Source organism: Pimephales promelas, chromosome 1 (assembly GCF_988280905.1).
Source record: "Pimephales promelas chromosome 1, fPimPro1.hap1.1, whole genome shotgun sequence".
NCBI lineage: Eukaryota > Metazoa > Chordata > Actinopteri > Cypriniformes > Leuciscidae > Pimephales > Pimephales promelas.
In genome coordinates, this window is record NC_142769.1 from 43,861,584 (window position 1) to 43,875,382 (window position 13,799).

Sequence of the window (13,799 nt, forward strand, 5' to 3'; positions counted from 1 at the left end):
GAGCAGATTGTGAAAGACTCAGACCGGCCCGTTTGGCACCAACAACCATGCCACGCTCAAAATTGCTTAAATCACCTTTGTTTCCCATTCTGACATTTAGTTTGGAGTTCAGGAGATTGTCTTGACCAGGACCACACCCCTAAATGCATTGAAGCAACTGCCATGTGATTGGTTGCATTATGATATATATATATATATATATATGTATATATAATGCTATGTTCAATAAAGGTGTAGGGGTTGTATCAATTCCTTGTTGGTGAGGAGGTTATTGCGAGTGGACGTTGTGTCGTCAAAAGTTGCAAATCTTAATAATGTTCCAAATTATATGATTCATCCGAATGTTTACATTTCTGCTGCCAACCCTGCTTGCCCTTCAACTCTGCTTCGTGTATTCTCAAAACAGTCCATCAACAAAATCATACCAGAGCATTTATCTTCAGCCGGGGAAATTCGAGACTAATATTAGTACTTGTCACTTTTGAAGATCAGACTCATTGCCATTATGTCATTGCCTGAAGTAAAAGAGGGCTGTCCACTCTCACACATTGACCGTGAGACTCACAATTGTCACTTTTCACACGCTCGCCTCTCACCACGCCACACATCCATTTTCTCACGCAACTTACCAAAATGTATATTCCTCATATATAATATCGACCAATCAGTGTTTATCAACCGCGCAAACAGATTAATATAACAGCTGGAGAACAACTGTCACTTAACACTTACCTCAGGAACACCATTTAATGACCATGATAGGATATAGCATGTTATTTTGGCTAGAAAAAATAGCTAGAATTTTTTGCTAATTATGTGTAGGCCTACTATATTGCATATGTAATATAATTTTTACTTATATCATTAAACACAGTTGTTATTATGGTTAATAAAAACGCATTATATTTAATTACATGTTATATTACATTTTACATGGGTCTCCCTTCCAAACAATTTACAAGAGTTGCCATAGGAATGCTTCAGCTTTTGCCACCCAGAAGAACACCTATTACTGTTGTGACGTCATGGTGAATTGTCGTATAGATACGCACTTTAATGAGATTACGTTTGATAATACAAAGGGCAATTGTGTTTGTTTATAAACTGCAGCTCAAGATAACTGCATCGCGCGTTAAAGGATTAGTTCACTTTAAAAAAAAAAACTTTTGCTGATATTTTACTCAACCCCCATGTCATCCAAGATGTCCATGTCTTTCTTTCTTCAGTCGAAAAGAAATTAAGGATTTTTCTCCATATAATGGACTTCAATGGGAACCAAACGGTTCAAGGTCCAAATAAGAGTTTCAGTGCAGCTTCAAAGGGCTTTAAACGACACCAGGCGATGAATAAGGGTCTTATCAAGCGAAAGGATCGGTCATTTAAAAAAAGAAATGACAAAGTTTAAGTTTTATAAGCACAAATTCTCGCCTTGCTCTGTTCTGTGATGCGTGTTCATGACTCTCCTGTCCGAACTCAAAATGAACGAATCTTTTTTTGAGTCATTTCGTTCATTTTGTTTGTTGAATGAACAAAATGACTCGAAAAAGATTCATTTATTTGGTATATTAATTTAAAATATAATTCGATATCAATATAAAATATGTCTATTCTGATATCAGGAATTACATTTTCATTAAGGATTGTAGTGGGAGAACTGGGGTCTCAGGTGTGACTGTGGCAATGGTAACATGGCTCATGTGTCAGGTAGGAGGGCCTCTTAAAAGATTTTTTCTTAGGGCCCCAGGGAGGACAGGATCGGCTCTGATTGCAAAAATAATGATTTGAAAATGATGAGTTTCTAACATCTGTCTGTTCAGACATATAAGTACAGTAAATTCCCTACTAAACGGCTTATTAGCAGTGGTGGAGGAAGTACTGAATCTCAGTACTTAAGTAAAAGTACAAATACCCAGATAAATATTTACTTTAGTAAAAGTAGAAGTAACACAATGACAACCATACTTAAGTAAAAAGTAAAAAGTACTTTATTTTAAATGTACTTTAAGTATTAAAAGTAAAAGTACTTGCATAACAATTTATTATCTTAATGTCTATTTTCTAATGATTAATAAAACATTTAATTCTAACTCATTCAACCTAATAGCCTACTCCTATAATGATGTTCAATAATGATGGAAAAAAATCCATTATCCTTACTATTGGCAGTAAACGCGATTCATTTATGGTGTAATTCTGAACCTCTTGGCTTGCCATAATCCTAACCAAACCAAACATATATTACACGTCACACGGTTTGTTTCCTATGCACGTAAAAACAAATTTTCGCGTATGAGTTGCACGATAAACACACTGCGTGTGAGACGCATTTAGTGTGACCGGGTTGATATACTGTATCTATGGCAACCAAACGTCACTGGTGAGACAAACGTGCAACGAACGGACGGTCAGATTACGTTTTGGCAGGGGGAAAAACTGATCAGGAAATGTAACGAAAATGTAACAGAAGTTGTAGAAATGTAGTGGAGTAGAAAGTATAATAATTGCTGCAAAATGTAACGAAGTAAAAGTAAAAAGTATGCACTATTTATTCTACTTAAGTAAAGTAAAGATACGTGAAAAATGTACTTAAGTAAAGTAACGAAGTATTTGTACTTCGTTACATTCCACCACTGCTTATTAGAAACAGTGCTACCCCAAACTCACGCCACTGGTCACGTCAGAAGTAGACATGTCAGTCCAGACCACTCAAACAAGCAGAGCAATGTTTTGAAAGCTTATTACATTTGTCTCTATACAGTAAACCCAGGAATGAAGAAGCATTTTAATGACAAAAATACACACGCACCTTACCGCATCAACTCTACAGTCCCATAATGCAGGGCTTCAATACCTCCCACTTAACAAACAAGAACACACTAATTGTTATTGAAATGTAGGATGTGTGTAGTGCTTCAGGGTGTGTAGTGTTTATACACAGATATTTGACACTCACCGCAGCGGTCTCTAATGACCAGTCCACGTCCCTCCTTTAGGCATATAGTGAGCAGATATGTTCTCTGACGTTCCCTCTGATGCTCACTAACTCCAGCTGTCTCTGTCCTCATGTCCAGAATCTAATTGAAAAATAAAAAAATCAAAAATAAATGAGAGAACCTTGTACAACAAGCTTTCACGTGGGTCATTCGAATGCTATACCCCATCCGGATAGTTGACATGACATTTCAAACAGTGTGTGTGGCGAACCCGAAACATTACCACAACAAAAAAACAAAAACAAAGATTAATTAAATGACAGGAAAACATGTTATAATTAAACTATTCTAAGCAACATTTGGTGTCATTGCTCTATAAGTCGATTATTTAGTGAACTGCAAAAACATACATGGTCTTTAAAAATAGTGAAAAAAAAATCTAGAAGTGGAAAAATCTTGAAGTAACCAGTTTAGAAGTACTTTGTAAAAAAAAATCTAGAAGTAACCAGTTTGTAACATATGCTTTATTTTTTATAGTACATATAAAAAATAATAAATAATAATATAGTGTTTTATAGTACGTTCAAGCCACGTTATCCCTGTTTTAAAAAAGAAGTACTGTTTTTCATTACATTCTTTTAAAAAATGTTTTATTAAATTAAAAAAAATATCTTCCATTGACCACCACTGACAGAGTGCTATTTTTTCATATTCTAACAGCCATGAGGTAATATTTGCATATGAATTGCAATTGGGTCTTTTCGTCCACTACTGTTCACTGTTTAAAAGTTTAGGATGTGTACGATTTTTTTATTGTTTTTGATTTTGATTTTCTTGTGCTCATCAAGACTGCATTTAATCAATAATACAGTAAAAACAAAAAAGATTATTAAAATTAACACTTAAAATTATTCTATTTTCATTGAGTTTGAAATGTGATTTATTTCTGTGATTTTCAGCATCATTCCTCCAGTCTTCAGTGTCACATGATCCTTCGGAAATCATTCTAATATGCTGATTTGCTGCTCAAAAAACATTTCTTATTATTATCAGTGTTGAAAACAGTTGTTCTTCTTAATTTAATAGGATTTCAAATATTTTTTTCAGGGTTCTGTGGTGAATAAAAAGTTTAGAAGAACAGCGTTTATTTGAAATATAAATATTTTATACAGTTATAAATTACTTTTACTGATCAATATAATCCACTGTTGTTAAATACAAGTATTAATTTTTTTCTACAAAAAGAAAAATATTACCGACACCAAACTTTTTGAACTGTAGAGTATATTAATTTGCAAAATTCTCATGACGAAGAGCACCATTTTACCATGTTAAAATATGTTTTAGTCAACTTCAACATGATGAGGAAGCAAACCTTGAGTCTTCAATGTCAGCTCAGGAAATGAACACTATGGTCCATTTCATGGGCATTTAAAGTGCAATGTCAGCTGCATGAACCTACTTCATGTCCTTTCATATCATCTAATAGTAAACAACAAAACACAAACACACACACACACACACACACACACACTAATACTCACATTATTGTGCTCGTTGTCATGTATGGATAATGTATCTGAATCATTTCTGTTGTAATGCGGCTTCTGTTTCCCAAACACAACAAACGAAAGAGTAAAATTATCAAAAAAGCCACAAATTCACAAACTACTGGTGTAAATATATTCGCAATTTTTTCACAGTCCATCTCTTGAAGTCAGCCGTGATAAAAACGGTTTACTTTGCCGTGCACATATTTCTAGAATAACATAACAGAAGATCATCTGTCTTAAGTTTATTAAAAAATCCTTAGCAGTGAAAACTGTTTAATCCCTCAAGTTCTTTGTTGCATGTTATCTGGCTTAACAGTTATGTTCCCTGGGGCTAAGGAATCCAAAAAAAAAAAAAAGTAAAGTCAAGGCTTTCCATTACTAAAGCATCAACACTTATAAAGTACCTTAATTTAAAAGCTTTTAAGGTTCTTTGACAAATAAAGCAAAGTACTGAAAATCCCATGTTAAACTTTTAAGGTCAGGTGATTCAATGTTTAAAGTTAGCAGCTGACTCACCCGTAAAAACAAACAGTCTTGCATAATATCCACGAAAGTGGTGCCCATATGAAGCATACAGTACGATAACTCCACTACAATAAAAGAGAAAGATCATCGATGCAGAAGGAAGCACCGTTGCATAACTAACAAAACGTCTACCCTTACCTAACAATTAAAGATCTCCGTTTGTGTGTTTATTTTTGGTGCCGTTCAGTACCGTAAAGGTAGCATGACACTTCCCGTGGAATCATTTGCATTTTAAACAAATGGAGAAGCACCGGCCTGCGTTACCACATTCTAGGGCTAATGCTATTACAAGTTCCTGCTGTATATGTATGACTTAGGAGAACTGCATTTCACAAAAGAGAGGTGCTTTTGCAATCCTCCCTGGAGTTTAAATTACAATGTTGACAGCATGCCAACGCAGTGAAAGCTACAAGAAAAGCATGCAAATGTTATACATTCCAACAGAAAAAGTTTTACAAAAAAAAAAACACGAGGAAGTACTAAGTTCACCAAAAGAATCAAATACAAACAGGTTTGAGTAACACAATCTTGTTGGATGGTGACCATAAAAAGCAGAAAACTTCCTCCCTCCCGTGATGATTAACCCAACGGAAACACGCTTTACCTCAGCAAAGTTTTCCGGTGAAGGAATCTGTGTGTCCCTCAAGCGCAGCACCTGATCCATCTCATCTGTGGAGTTGGAGATGTTCTGCTCCTCATCAGTGACCGACTCCTGCGAAGGCCAGTCGCTCGAGTCCACCAGCTTGGTCGGCCCGGTTCCTCCCCCGATGTTTCGCAGACTCCTGCTGAGGGCTTTTCTTTGGCTGCTCGTGCAGATGGAGGATGGCCGGACTTCGGCTGGCTGCTGGTGGGAGAGGTTTATTAGGGAGGTTGTCCGACTCTTCTTGAGGAGGTCTGCCACGGAAACACTCATCTGCTCCTCCGGCACGCACTCCTCCCGGACTTCTGGCTTATTGGAGTTTTTGTTTTGTCGCGAGTGTTGCAAGAGTTTGGCTTTTCTGCGTAAGGTGCCCATTATAGACTTTCTGTCCTCCATGAGAAGGGCGTAATAGGGTGAATCTCGCAGTCTCTCTCAGCTGGCTTGTGACCTCCTAGACCTGCGATGACCATATGAGAAATTAAATGAAACACACAAATAAAGTCACAAACTGTCAATATATTTTCCTAGCATTAGTCTCTCTCTTTTGCAGGGTTCGCTTCATGGTGCAGACACATTGGATTTGGCAATGGCATGCATGGTGAAAGCACAGTTTCAGTTTAAAATCAACATGAAATGAAAAGAAACCACTTTACTTTTGTAGCACACGTTCCTGATTTTACAACGGAGGAATAAACAGGTTACTTCTATTTGTCGCTAAGAACGAGTATCGAAAGAGATGCCTCTGTAGCGGTTATGCAGCACGTGCACAGCAGTGGACTGTGCTTAAAGGGGTCATGAACTGGCTTTTTTTTTTTTTTTAAATAATTATATTGTTGTCTGAGGTCAACTAATGACGTTCGCTTGGTTTTTACATTAAAAAACATCAAAATGAATAAGTAATATGCTATTTTCTACCCTAGATTTGAGCCCAGATCAAAAACGCTCGGTTTTTATGGGCGTCTCGCATTGAAGACTTGGAAGTAAACGCCCGCTGCTGTGAGTGGATAACAGTTTTGCGTATTATAATGAGTTTCACTCTCAAACCGGTTTGCCATCACGAGGTAGGCCTATGTAATTTAGCTATGCGTGTAATGCGCGAATCTGTGGGCGGGGCTAAACCGGCCGTGTTGAAGCAGGCGTTAATCTTCTTCTGTGGGGGTGGAGTTTTATCCTCCCCACTTTGAATAACGAGTCGTTTGCTGAGCCTGGTGTCAATAAAAGCTTTTATTGGACTAACAAGGACGTTTTCAGTACTGAAACTTACAGGATATTCTTATAATATGATGACCTCTTAGATGTCAAAAGCTCAAGGAAATTTTTTTTTCTCAGTTCATCACCCCTGAGTAGAAATTAGAAATGTGGTGAAATTAATGAATAGCATAGAATATACTGTAGGCTTAACAAGTTTTAATCTGTCCCCCAGAGAAACACAATGGGGTTGCCAGATAACAAGAGACATAATCCCCTTAATCAGAGCTTCACTCTCGTTTTCTCGTTTGCTTCACTCTTTGGCTTTCTGAAAACACCGGTAAGCTTGCAGTTTAGTGATCTCCAGTTCGATATTCCACTCTAAAAAATGCTGGATTGTTTTATCCCCAACTTTAGGTCAAATATGGACAAACCCAAACGTTGGGTTAAAATGTCATAAAAAGATTTAACCCAATGGCTGGGTTTGTCCATATTTTACCCAAAGTTGGTTAAAACAACCCAGGATTTTTTAGAGTGTTTTTTTTTTTCAACGCATTCTCATCCCAAGGCGTCATATACTGACGCTTTTGCCCAATATTTATACATCCAACACACATAGCACCCTTTAGTGTCAATATAATATGCTTCGGTTATGAGTAGGTTTAGTTCTGGGGTAGGGTTAGACCACTAGGGGGCGTTTTCTGGCCCATATATATCTGCGTCTCATATTGACGCTAAAGGGTGCCATGTGCGGTGGACGTATGCATTGGCAAAAGCGTCAGTATATGACGCCTTAGGATGAGACCGGGCTTGAAAAGTGTAGTCATAACAATTCATCAGTGAACATAATTCCAGAGAAAACAAAATAATACTAAATAAAACATTTGCACTGACTTTAGGCAGGCAGTTTGATTGTTCATACCAATTTTTGTGTGAAAATCATAATGAAAACAAATGTCTCCATTAGGCTTACATGCACTGCTTGCTTGCAACAGGTAAAGTCAACCGCAGTGAGTTTATGAATGTGCATGACTATGAAAATATTTTACTTTCACTCACGGAAAATAGTTGTCAAATGACCACAAATGAAGTGCAAAGTTGTAAAATTACCAAACCCTGTGACGTGTCAATCTGCTGACTTGCTATTCAAGCAAAGGCACTGATTAATTTTCATAAAGCCCAATTTTAATAGTCTCACGTCCTGCAAAGTTTAGTGTTTACCATTGTTTATAAGTTTGAATACCCATTTCAACAGCCCTTTGTCTTCACTAGTTCCTTTTAAATGTCCCTGTGCTGCGACACAACTGCATGTACAAATATTACGTGTAGCTTTTCAGTTCAAACAAGCATTAAGGATTTCATTAAATCTGCATGCATAACTATAAAAAATTGGTAGCAAAAGTGTGTTTAAAAAATACATTTAGATAATATTGTCACACCACAGAACATGTCAATTTTCCAAAATCTATATAAATTACATTTGTTAGAGGCTCAGGGAAGCCCATTCTAAAACAACAGAAAATATATTAATCATCTACAAGTGGCCAAACATTCGCTGTACCTTAATATTGATTTGTTCCATTCCTTTTTTTAGTTGCTGCTATGGAAAAAAAAAAAATCAATGAAGAACATACAAGTTCGAGACTCCCATCAATCTGAACTGTCTCTGCATGGTCCAGAGTGTCAGTGTGAGGACTGATTTCATTTCATTTCTTTTAAACTGGCCTAACACGTTGTGGCTGTAATACAAGCCACACGCTCATACCAGTGTCTTTGTGTGGAGGCATGATTTGACTTTACAGCTACACATGAGAGTTTTTTAACACACCAGTGACAATGAAAAAGAGGTAGGTGAGACAGGTGTTTGCTAAGTCAAGCTTCACCATTATTATTGCTCATACAGTACGTAGGTTTGATTATATGAACAAACCTCTGACCTGACCCAAGTAAATTTTCAACTTTTTTGATTGAGATGGTACGTTTTGATGATGTCATTTGCACCATGATTTTTTCCTGGCCATCCAGAACACTCGATAACCACATAATAGCATTTCAGGACATTTCAAATGTACAAACAGAGACTTAGAGAGTAAACATTTTTGAAAAATAATCCTTTAAGCTGCACCTTTCAAAATAGGGCATGTGTGTGAGTCATAAAAAGACAGAAAGTGATATCTAGATTTATGGAGAAGACAAGCTTTGACAACCAAGTACAACAATTTCTGGTATTTTTTGTCATTATTATTATGATTATTATTTTGTTGTTGTTCGCCTCCCTTTTAATTTAATTTTAACGATTTCAATAAAACAAATAAACGTTAAATGTACACTGCTGTTCAAAAGTATGGTGTCATGTCAGTAAGATTTTATATACATTTTAAGAATTTTACATTTTTATTTAGCAAGGATGCATTAAATTGATCAAAGTGACAGTAAAGACATTAAATTGTTCTTTTGAACTTGGAATCCTGGAAAAAAGCTTCATGGTTTCCACAAAAATATTAAGCAGCACAACTGTTTTCAACATTAATAATGTTTCTTGTAACAGCATTTTATAATGCTTACACTGAGTAATGATGCTGCAAATTCAGCTTTGCATCACAGAAATAAATGTTGACATATATTCATATATTCAAATAGAAAATTATTTAAATTATATTTCACAATATATGTATGATCAAATAAACTCTACCTTGGTGAGTATAAGAGACTTCTTTCAAAAACATTTTACAAAAAATATTACAGACCCTAAACTTTTGGATGGTATTGTATATTTATATATATATATATATATATATATATATATATATATATATATATATATATATATTTATGTCTAAAGGCTATGCTCTTAGGGGTTTAAATACTGGGAACATGGACTCGAGATTAAAGTTTAAAGCTGCAGGATATCATGCTCAAACTCTGTCATGCATGGAAATTGCAAATCTTAGTGCATTCAACTCAACAACAAAACTTGACTTGCCTGGCCTGGGATGCATCACGCCACAGTCTCTCAGACATTGCCAGGGACTGGATTACAGCAAATTAAGCATATTGAGGAAATGGCTTGGTAAATGTCACCGTTGGGGTTTCCAGTCATACAGATAGTTCTGTGAAAATCATTTCAAAACTCTTGTGCTAAAAAGGTTTAGCTAGTAAGATTTGAGTCTGTTTCGTAAGTCATCCAGATTTTATATTACAAAATAGAAGTGTATAACAAAATATATTACTTTTACAATTACTTGAACTATAACTTCTAGTAACTACAATATTTTACAAAACTTATATTGCAAAAGCCTTTTAACTTTACTTTCACTTTGCAGTTAATGATATCATTAATTCAACTAGAATATCTTGGACAAAAAGCTAAAAATAAAGCATATTAAATATTGTGATTGTAATCCATACAGACTACATTCACCATGTAGGCTAGTTTTTTATCATGTCACCTACAGCGTCAGTTACATCGCTTCACTGCCATTCACAAAGTATCTCCCGTTGCCTCATGGGACAGTAAAGTGTCCATCGTATGCACACTTCAGAATCCCGTCGGAAGTAGGCTATTAAATCATCATGGTCATTTTTGCCTAATCTTTTAATAAGTACAGTCAATTCGGACACTTTTTTTGTCACATACACTCTAAACAATGCTGGGTTGTTTTCAGTGGTGGAGGAAGTACTGAATCTCAGTACTTAAGTAAAAGTACAAATACCCAGATAAATATTTACTTTAGTAAAAGTAGAAGTAACACAATGACAACCATACTTAAGTAAAAAGTAAAAAGTACTTTATTTTAAATGTACTTTAAGTATTAAAAGTAAAAGTACTTGCATAACAATTTATTATCTTAATGTCTATTTTCTAATGATTAATAAAACATTTAATTCTAACTCATTCAACCTAATAGCCTATACTCCTATAATGATGTTCAATAATGATGGAAAAAAACGTCACCATTTCTGAAACAAGCTTGCAATTAGGCAATATCATGCTTATCCTTACTATATGTTAATATGTTTGGCAGTAAACGCGATTCATTTATGGTGTAATTCTGAACCTCTTGGCTTGCCATAATCCTAACCAAACCAAACATATATTACACACGGTGTGTTTCCTATGCACGTAAAAACAAATTTTCGCGTATGAGTTGCACGATAAACACACTGCGTGTGAGACGCATTTAGTGTGACCGGCCGTGCTGTTGATATACTGCCGGGTTGATATACTGTATCTATGGCAACCAAACGTCACTGGTGTAAGGGTTAGACCACTAGGGGGCGCCATCTGCCCAAATATATCTGCGTCTCATTTCACGTTAAAGGGTGCCATGTGCGTTGGATATTTACGCTTTTGCAAAAGCGTCCGATATGGCGCTTTAGGATGAGAACGGGCTCGACGGTCAGATTACGTTTTGGCAGGGGAAAAACTGATCAGAAAATGTAACGAAAATGTAACAGAAGTTGTAGAAATGTAGTGGAGTAGAAAGTATAATAATTGCTGCAAAATGTAACGAAGTAAAAGTAAAAAGTAGGCACTATTTATTGTACTTAAGTAAAGTAAAGATACGTGAAAAATGTACTTAAGTAAAGTAACGAAGTATTTGTACTTCGTTACATTCCACCACTGGTTGTTTTAACCCAAATTTGGGTTAAAAAAAAATGGACAACCCCAAATGTTATAAGGTTAAAAATGCAATAAAAAAATTTACAGTCGAAAGTGAAAGTTGGGATAAAATTTGAAATTACATTTTTAACCCAACATTTGGGTTTGTCCATATTTGACCCAAATTTTAGTTGAAACAACCCAGCATTGTTTAGAGTGTGTACAGTTTTTGCCTACTTTATAGTAACTTAGGCCTAAGTATACGATTTCGGATGCAGCCTCTGACACACCGACATCAACCAAATTGGGCGTGAGATATCTAGAACCACTTACTCAAACTGCATATAATCATTAACTTAAAGCTGACCGTAAAGTTAGGGTTTTCGCCCACTTTATATAGTAGGGAAGTACGTTTTCGGAAGTAGCCTCTGACACACCGACATCAACCAAATTGCGCGTGAGATATATAACAATCGCTTACTCAAACTGCATATAATCATTAACTTTTAAGTAAACAACGCTGACCGTAACAGTTACGGTGGATATACAAATGGCATCCAATTGGTTCAATGGACATTAGTAGTAGGCTATCACTTCATTCAGTGTACAGTACAGTGAGCCACATGCAGCTGTCAGAGGAATGCTTAGCTACAACTCACATCTGAGTTTGTTGAGCTTCCTCCCCGTATGGTTGCTATGTTTATATTTTGGGCCTAGATTTTTAGAAAATTTGTAAATAATGGGATTAAGATAAAGAGAAAGAAATCCTACTGAATTCAGGCCAAAATCCACAATTGATGTGTAATTGCAAATGTTTTATAGAATATATCTGTTTTTCTGTCTATCAATCTATTTGGTTTCCACACATTTAGAAAAATGAATGCCCAAGGAGGACTTAATATAACTTTACATGAGAAACCGGTTCCAGTGTTATGTAAAAAGAGGATAGGCAACTCTAAGATAATTTCAACTCTATTTTAAACTCACAAAAAAAAAAGAAAAATGTCAAAAAGAAAGCTGCATGTCACATAGCACAACATTAGTTTCTCCTACTGATGACAATATAATTATTAGATACATTGTCCCTCCCACAACTCAAACAATGTAAAGGATCTATTACTGTCTACAAAGTGACAACCAAAAATATGCATACTTGTTAAGAAACAGGTAGCTGAAGCAGATGCATTAAAGTGCCAACAATTAAGGTATACAAATCAAATGCAGCTAGATTTACTTGTGGGACAGTCCCAACAGGTAGATGGTCTTCAAACATTTCGTTCATTCATTTGAATGTATATATAATAATTTGAATAAATCACTATATCAGAAATATTCCTACCTGAGTTGCTGCGTTTAATCCATTTCCTTTAAACCAAAGACGTTTGGGGTCAAATCTCATGTGTTCACAGCAGTACTACTTTCACTAACTTCCGACTCTAGTACGAGTAACATGAGTAAAGCGCCAACACTTCACTGATGAGTTACAGAAATACAACGAGTAGAAGCGCAATTATCATGTGTCAACAACAGCCCGGAAGTTGTCCTTATTTGGTCAGGATAGCTGGCGTCCAAAAAACAAATAGGTTAACATGACTATTTATTGCGAATTTAATCACTATTAAACGTTTCTCAGTGCCATTACTTATTATAAGTGTAAAAGTCCCTTTAAAGTCTTCACAACGTTCACAGCGTTGTCACGCGACACCTGTTACTTTTCTCAGCTCTGTCAGGACCGACCAATCACAATTTGTGATCAATGGCATAACTATTTTAAATAAATTGATGACAAACGTTTTTAATTTTGAGCCATGTATACATTTAAAGCAAAATTTGAAACGATTATGATTGTAAGTGTATACATTTCTCAAGAAAAGATAAAAATGATACTGGGATTTGAATGGATGTCAATGGAGAATTCGGCGTTCTGAGCCACCAAGCACCCCCTGGAGGAACTGGGACTTATTGTCCCTTTGAAAATAGTTATTTGCCGCCCAACGGGTTCGTTCTTTGGCCCATATAATACAAGGCTACTGTAATCTGTCAGTCTCATGGTTCAAATTGTAATCCTTTGAGTGTCTCACAGTAGTCTGGCTGCTGTCAATCATTTGTGAAATAAGGTTATCATTAACTGGGACTTGTTGCATGTTTTCTCTATAGGCTACTGACAATCAACATCTGTCTCAGTGCTTTAAAATCTGCAAACAAAAATTGCCCCAAGAAGGAATAATGGATAAATAAAATTAGTTTAGTTTGTTTTTATGGATTAATTGATAGTAGGTCGGTCATCATTCTATATTTTTGGGCACTTGGCCTTTAGGTTGATCCAGATGTAACATCACTTGAATACGCATGTTGTA

At 35.8% G+C, this 13,799-nt stretch overlaps 1 protein-coding gene across 5 annotated transcripts in view; it reads right to left on the reverse strand.

Moving 5' to 3' along the window:
- The window catches only part of mctp2b (multiple C2 domains, transmembrane 2b), a 30,568-nt gene extending 17,631 nt beyond the window's left edge, over positions 1-12,937 (reverse strand). For 2 of the 5 annotated variants that reach the window (XM_039659279.2, XM_039659278.2), the window contains exons 1-4: positions 12,782-12,937; positions 5,616-6,108; positions 4,478-4,540; positions 2,954-3,074 (exon numbers count right to left, since the gene is read on the reverse strand). In XM_039659279.2, the coding sequence (XP_039515213.2) occupies positions 2,954-3,074; positions 4,478-4,540; positions 5,616-6,047 (616 nt within the window). In that variant the 5' untranslated portion in view covers positions 6,048-6,108; positions 12,782-12,937. Of the gene's footprint in view, positions 1-2,953; positions 3,075-4,477; positions 4,541-5,002; positions 5,130-5,149; positions 5,446-5,615; positions 6,109-12,781 lie in introns of those variants that run through there. The other 3 variants (XM_039659280.2, XM_039659283.2, XM_089129918.1) reach the window with 3 other exon arrangements.
- Between the last annotated feature and the right edge of the window lie 862 nt (positions 12,938-13,799).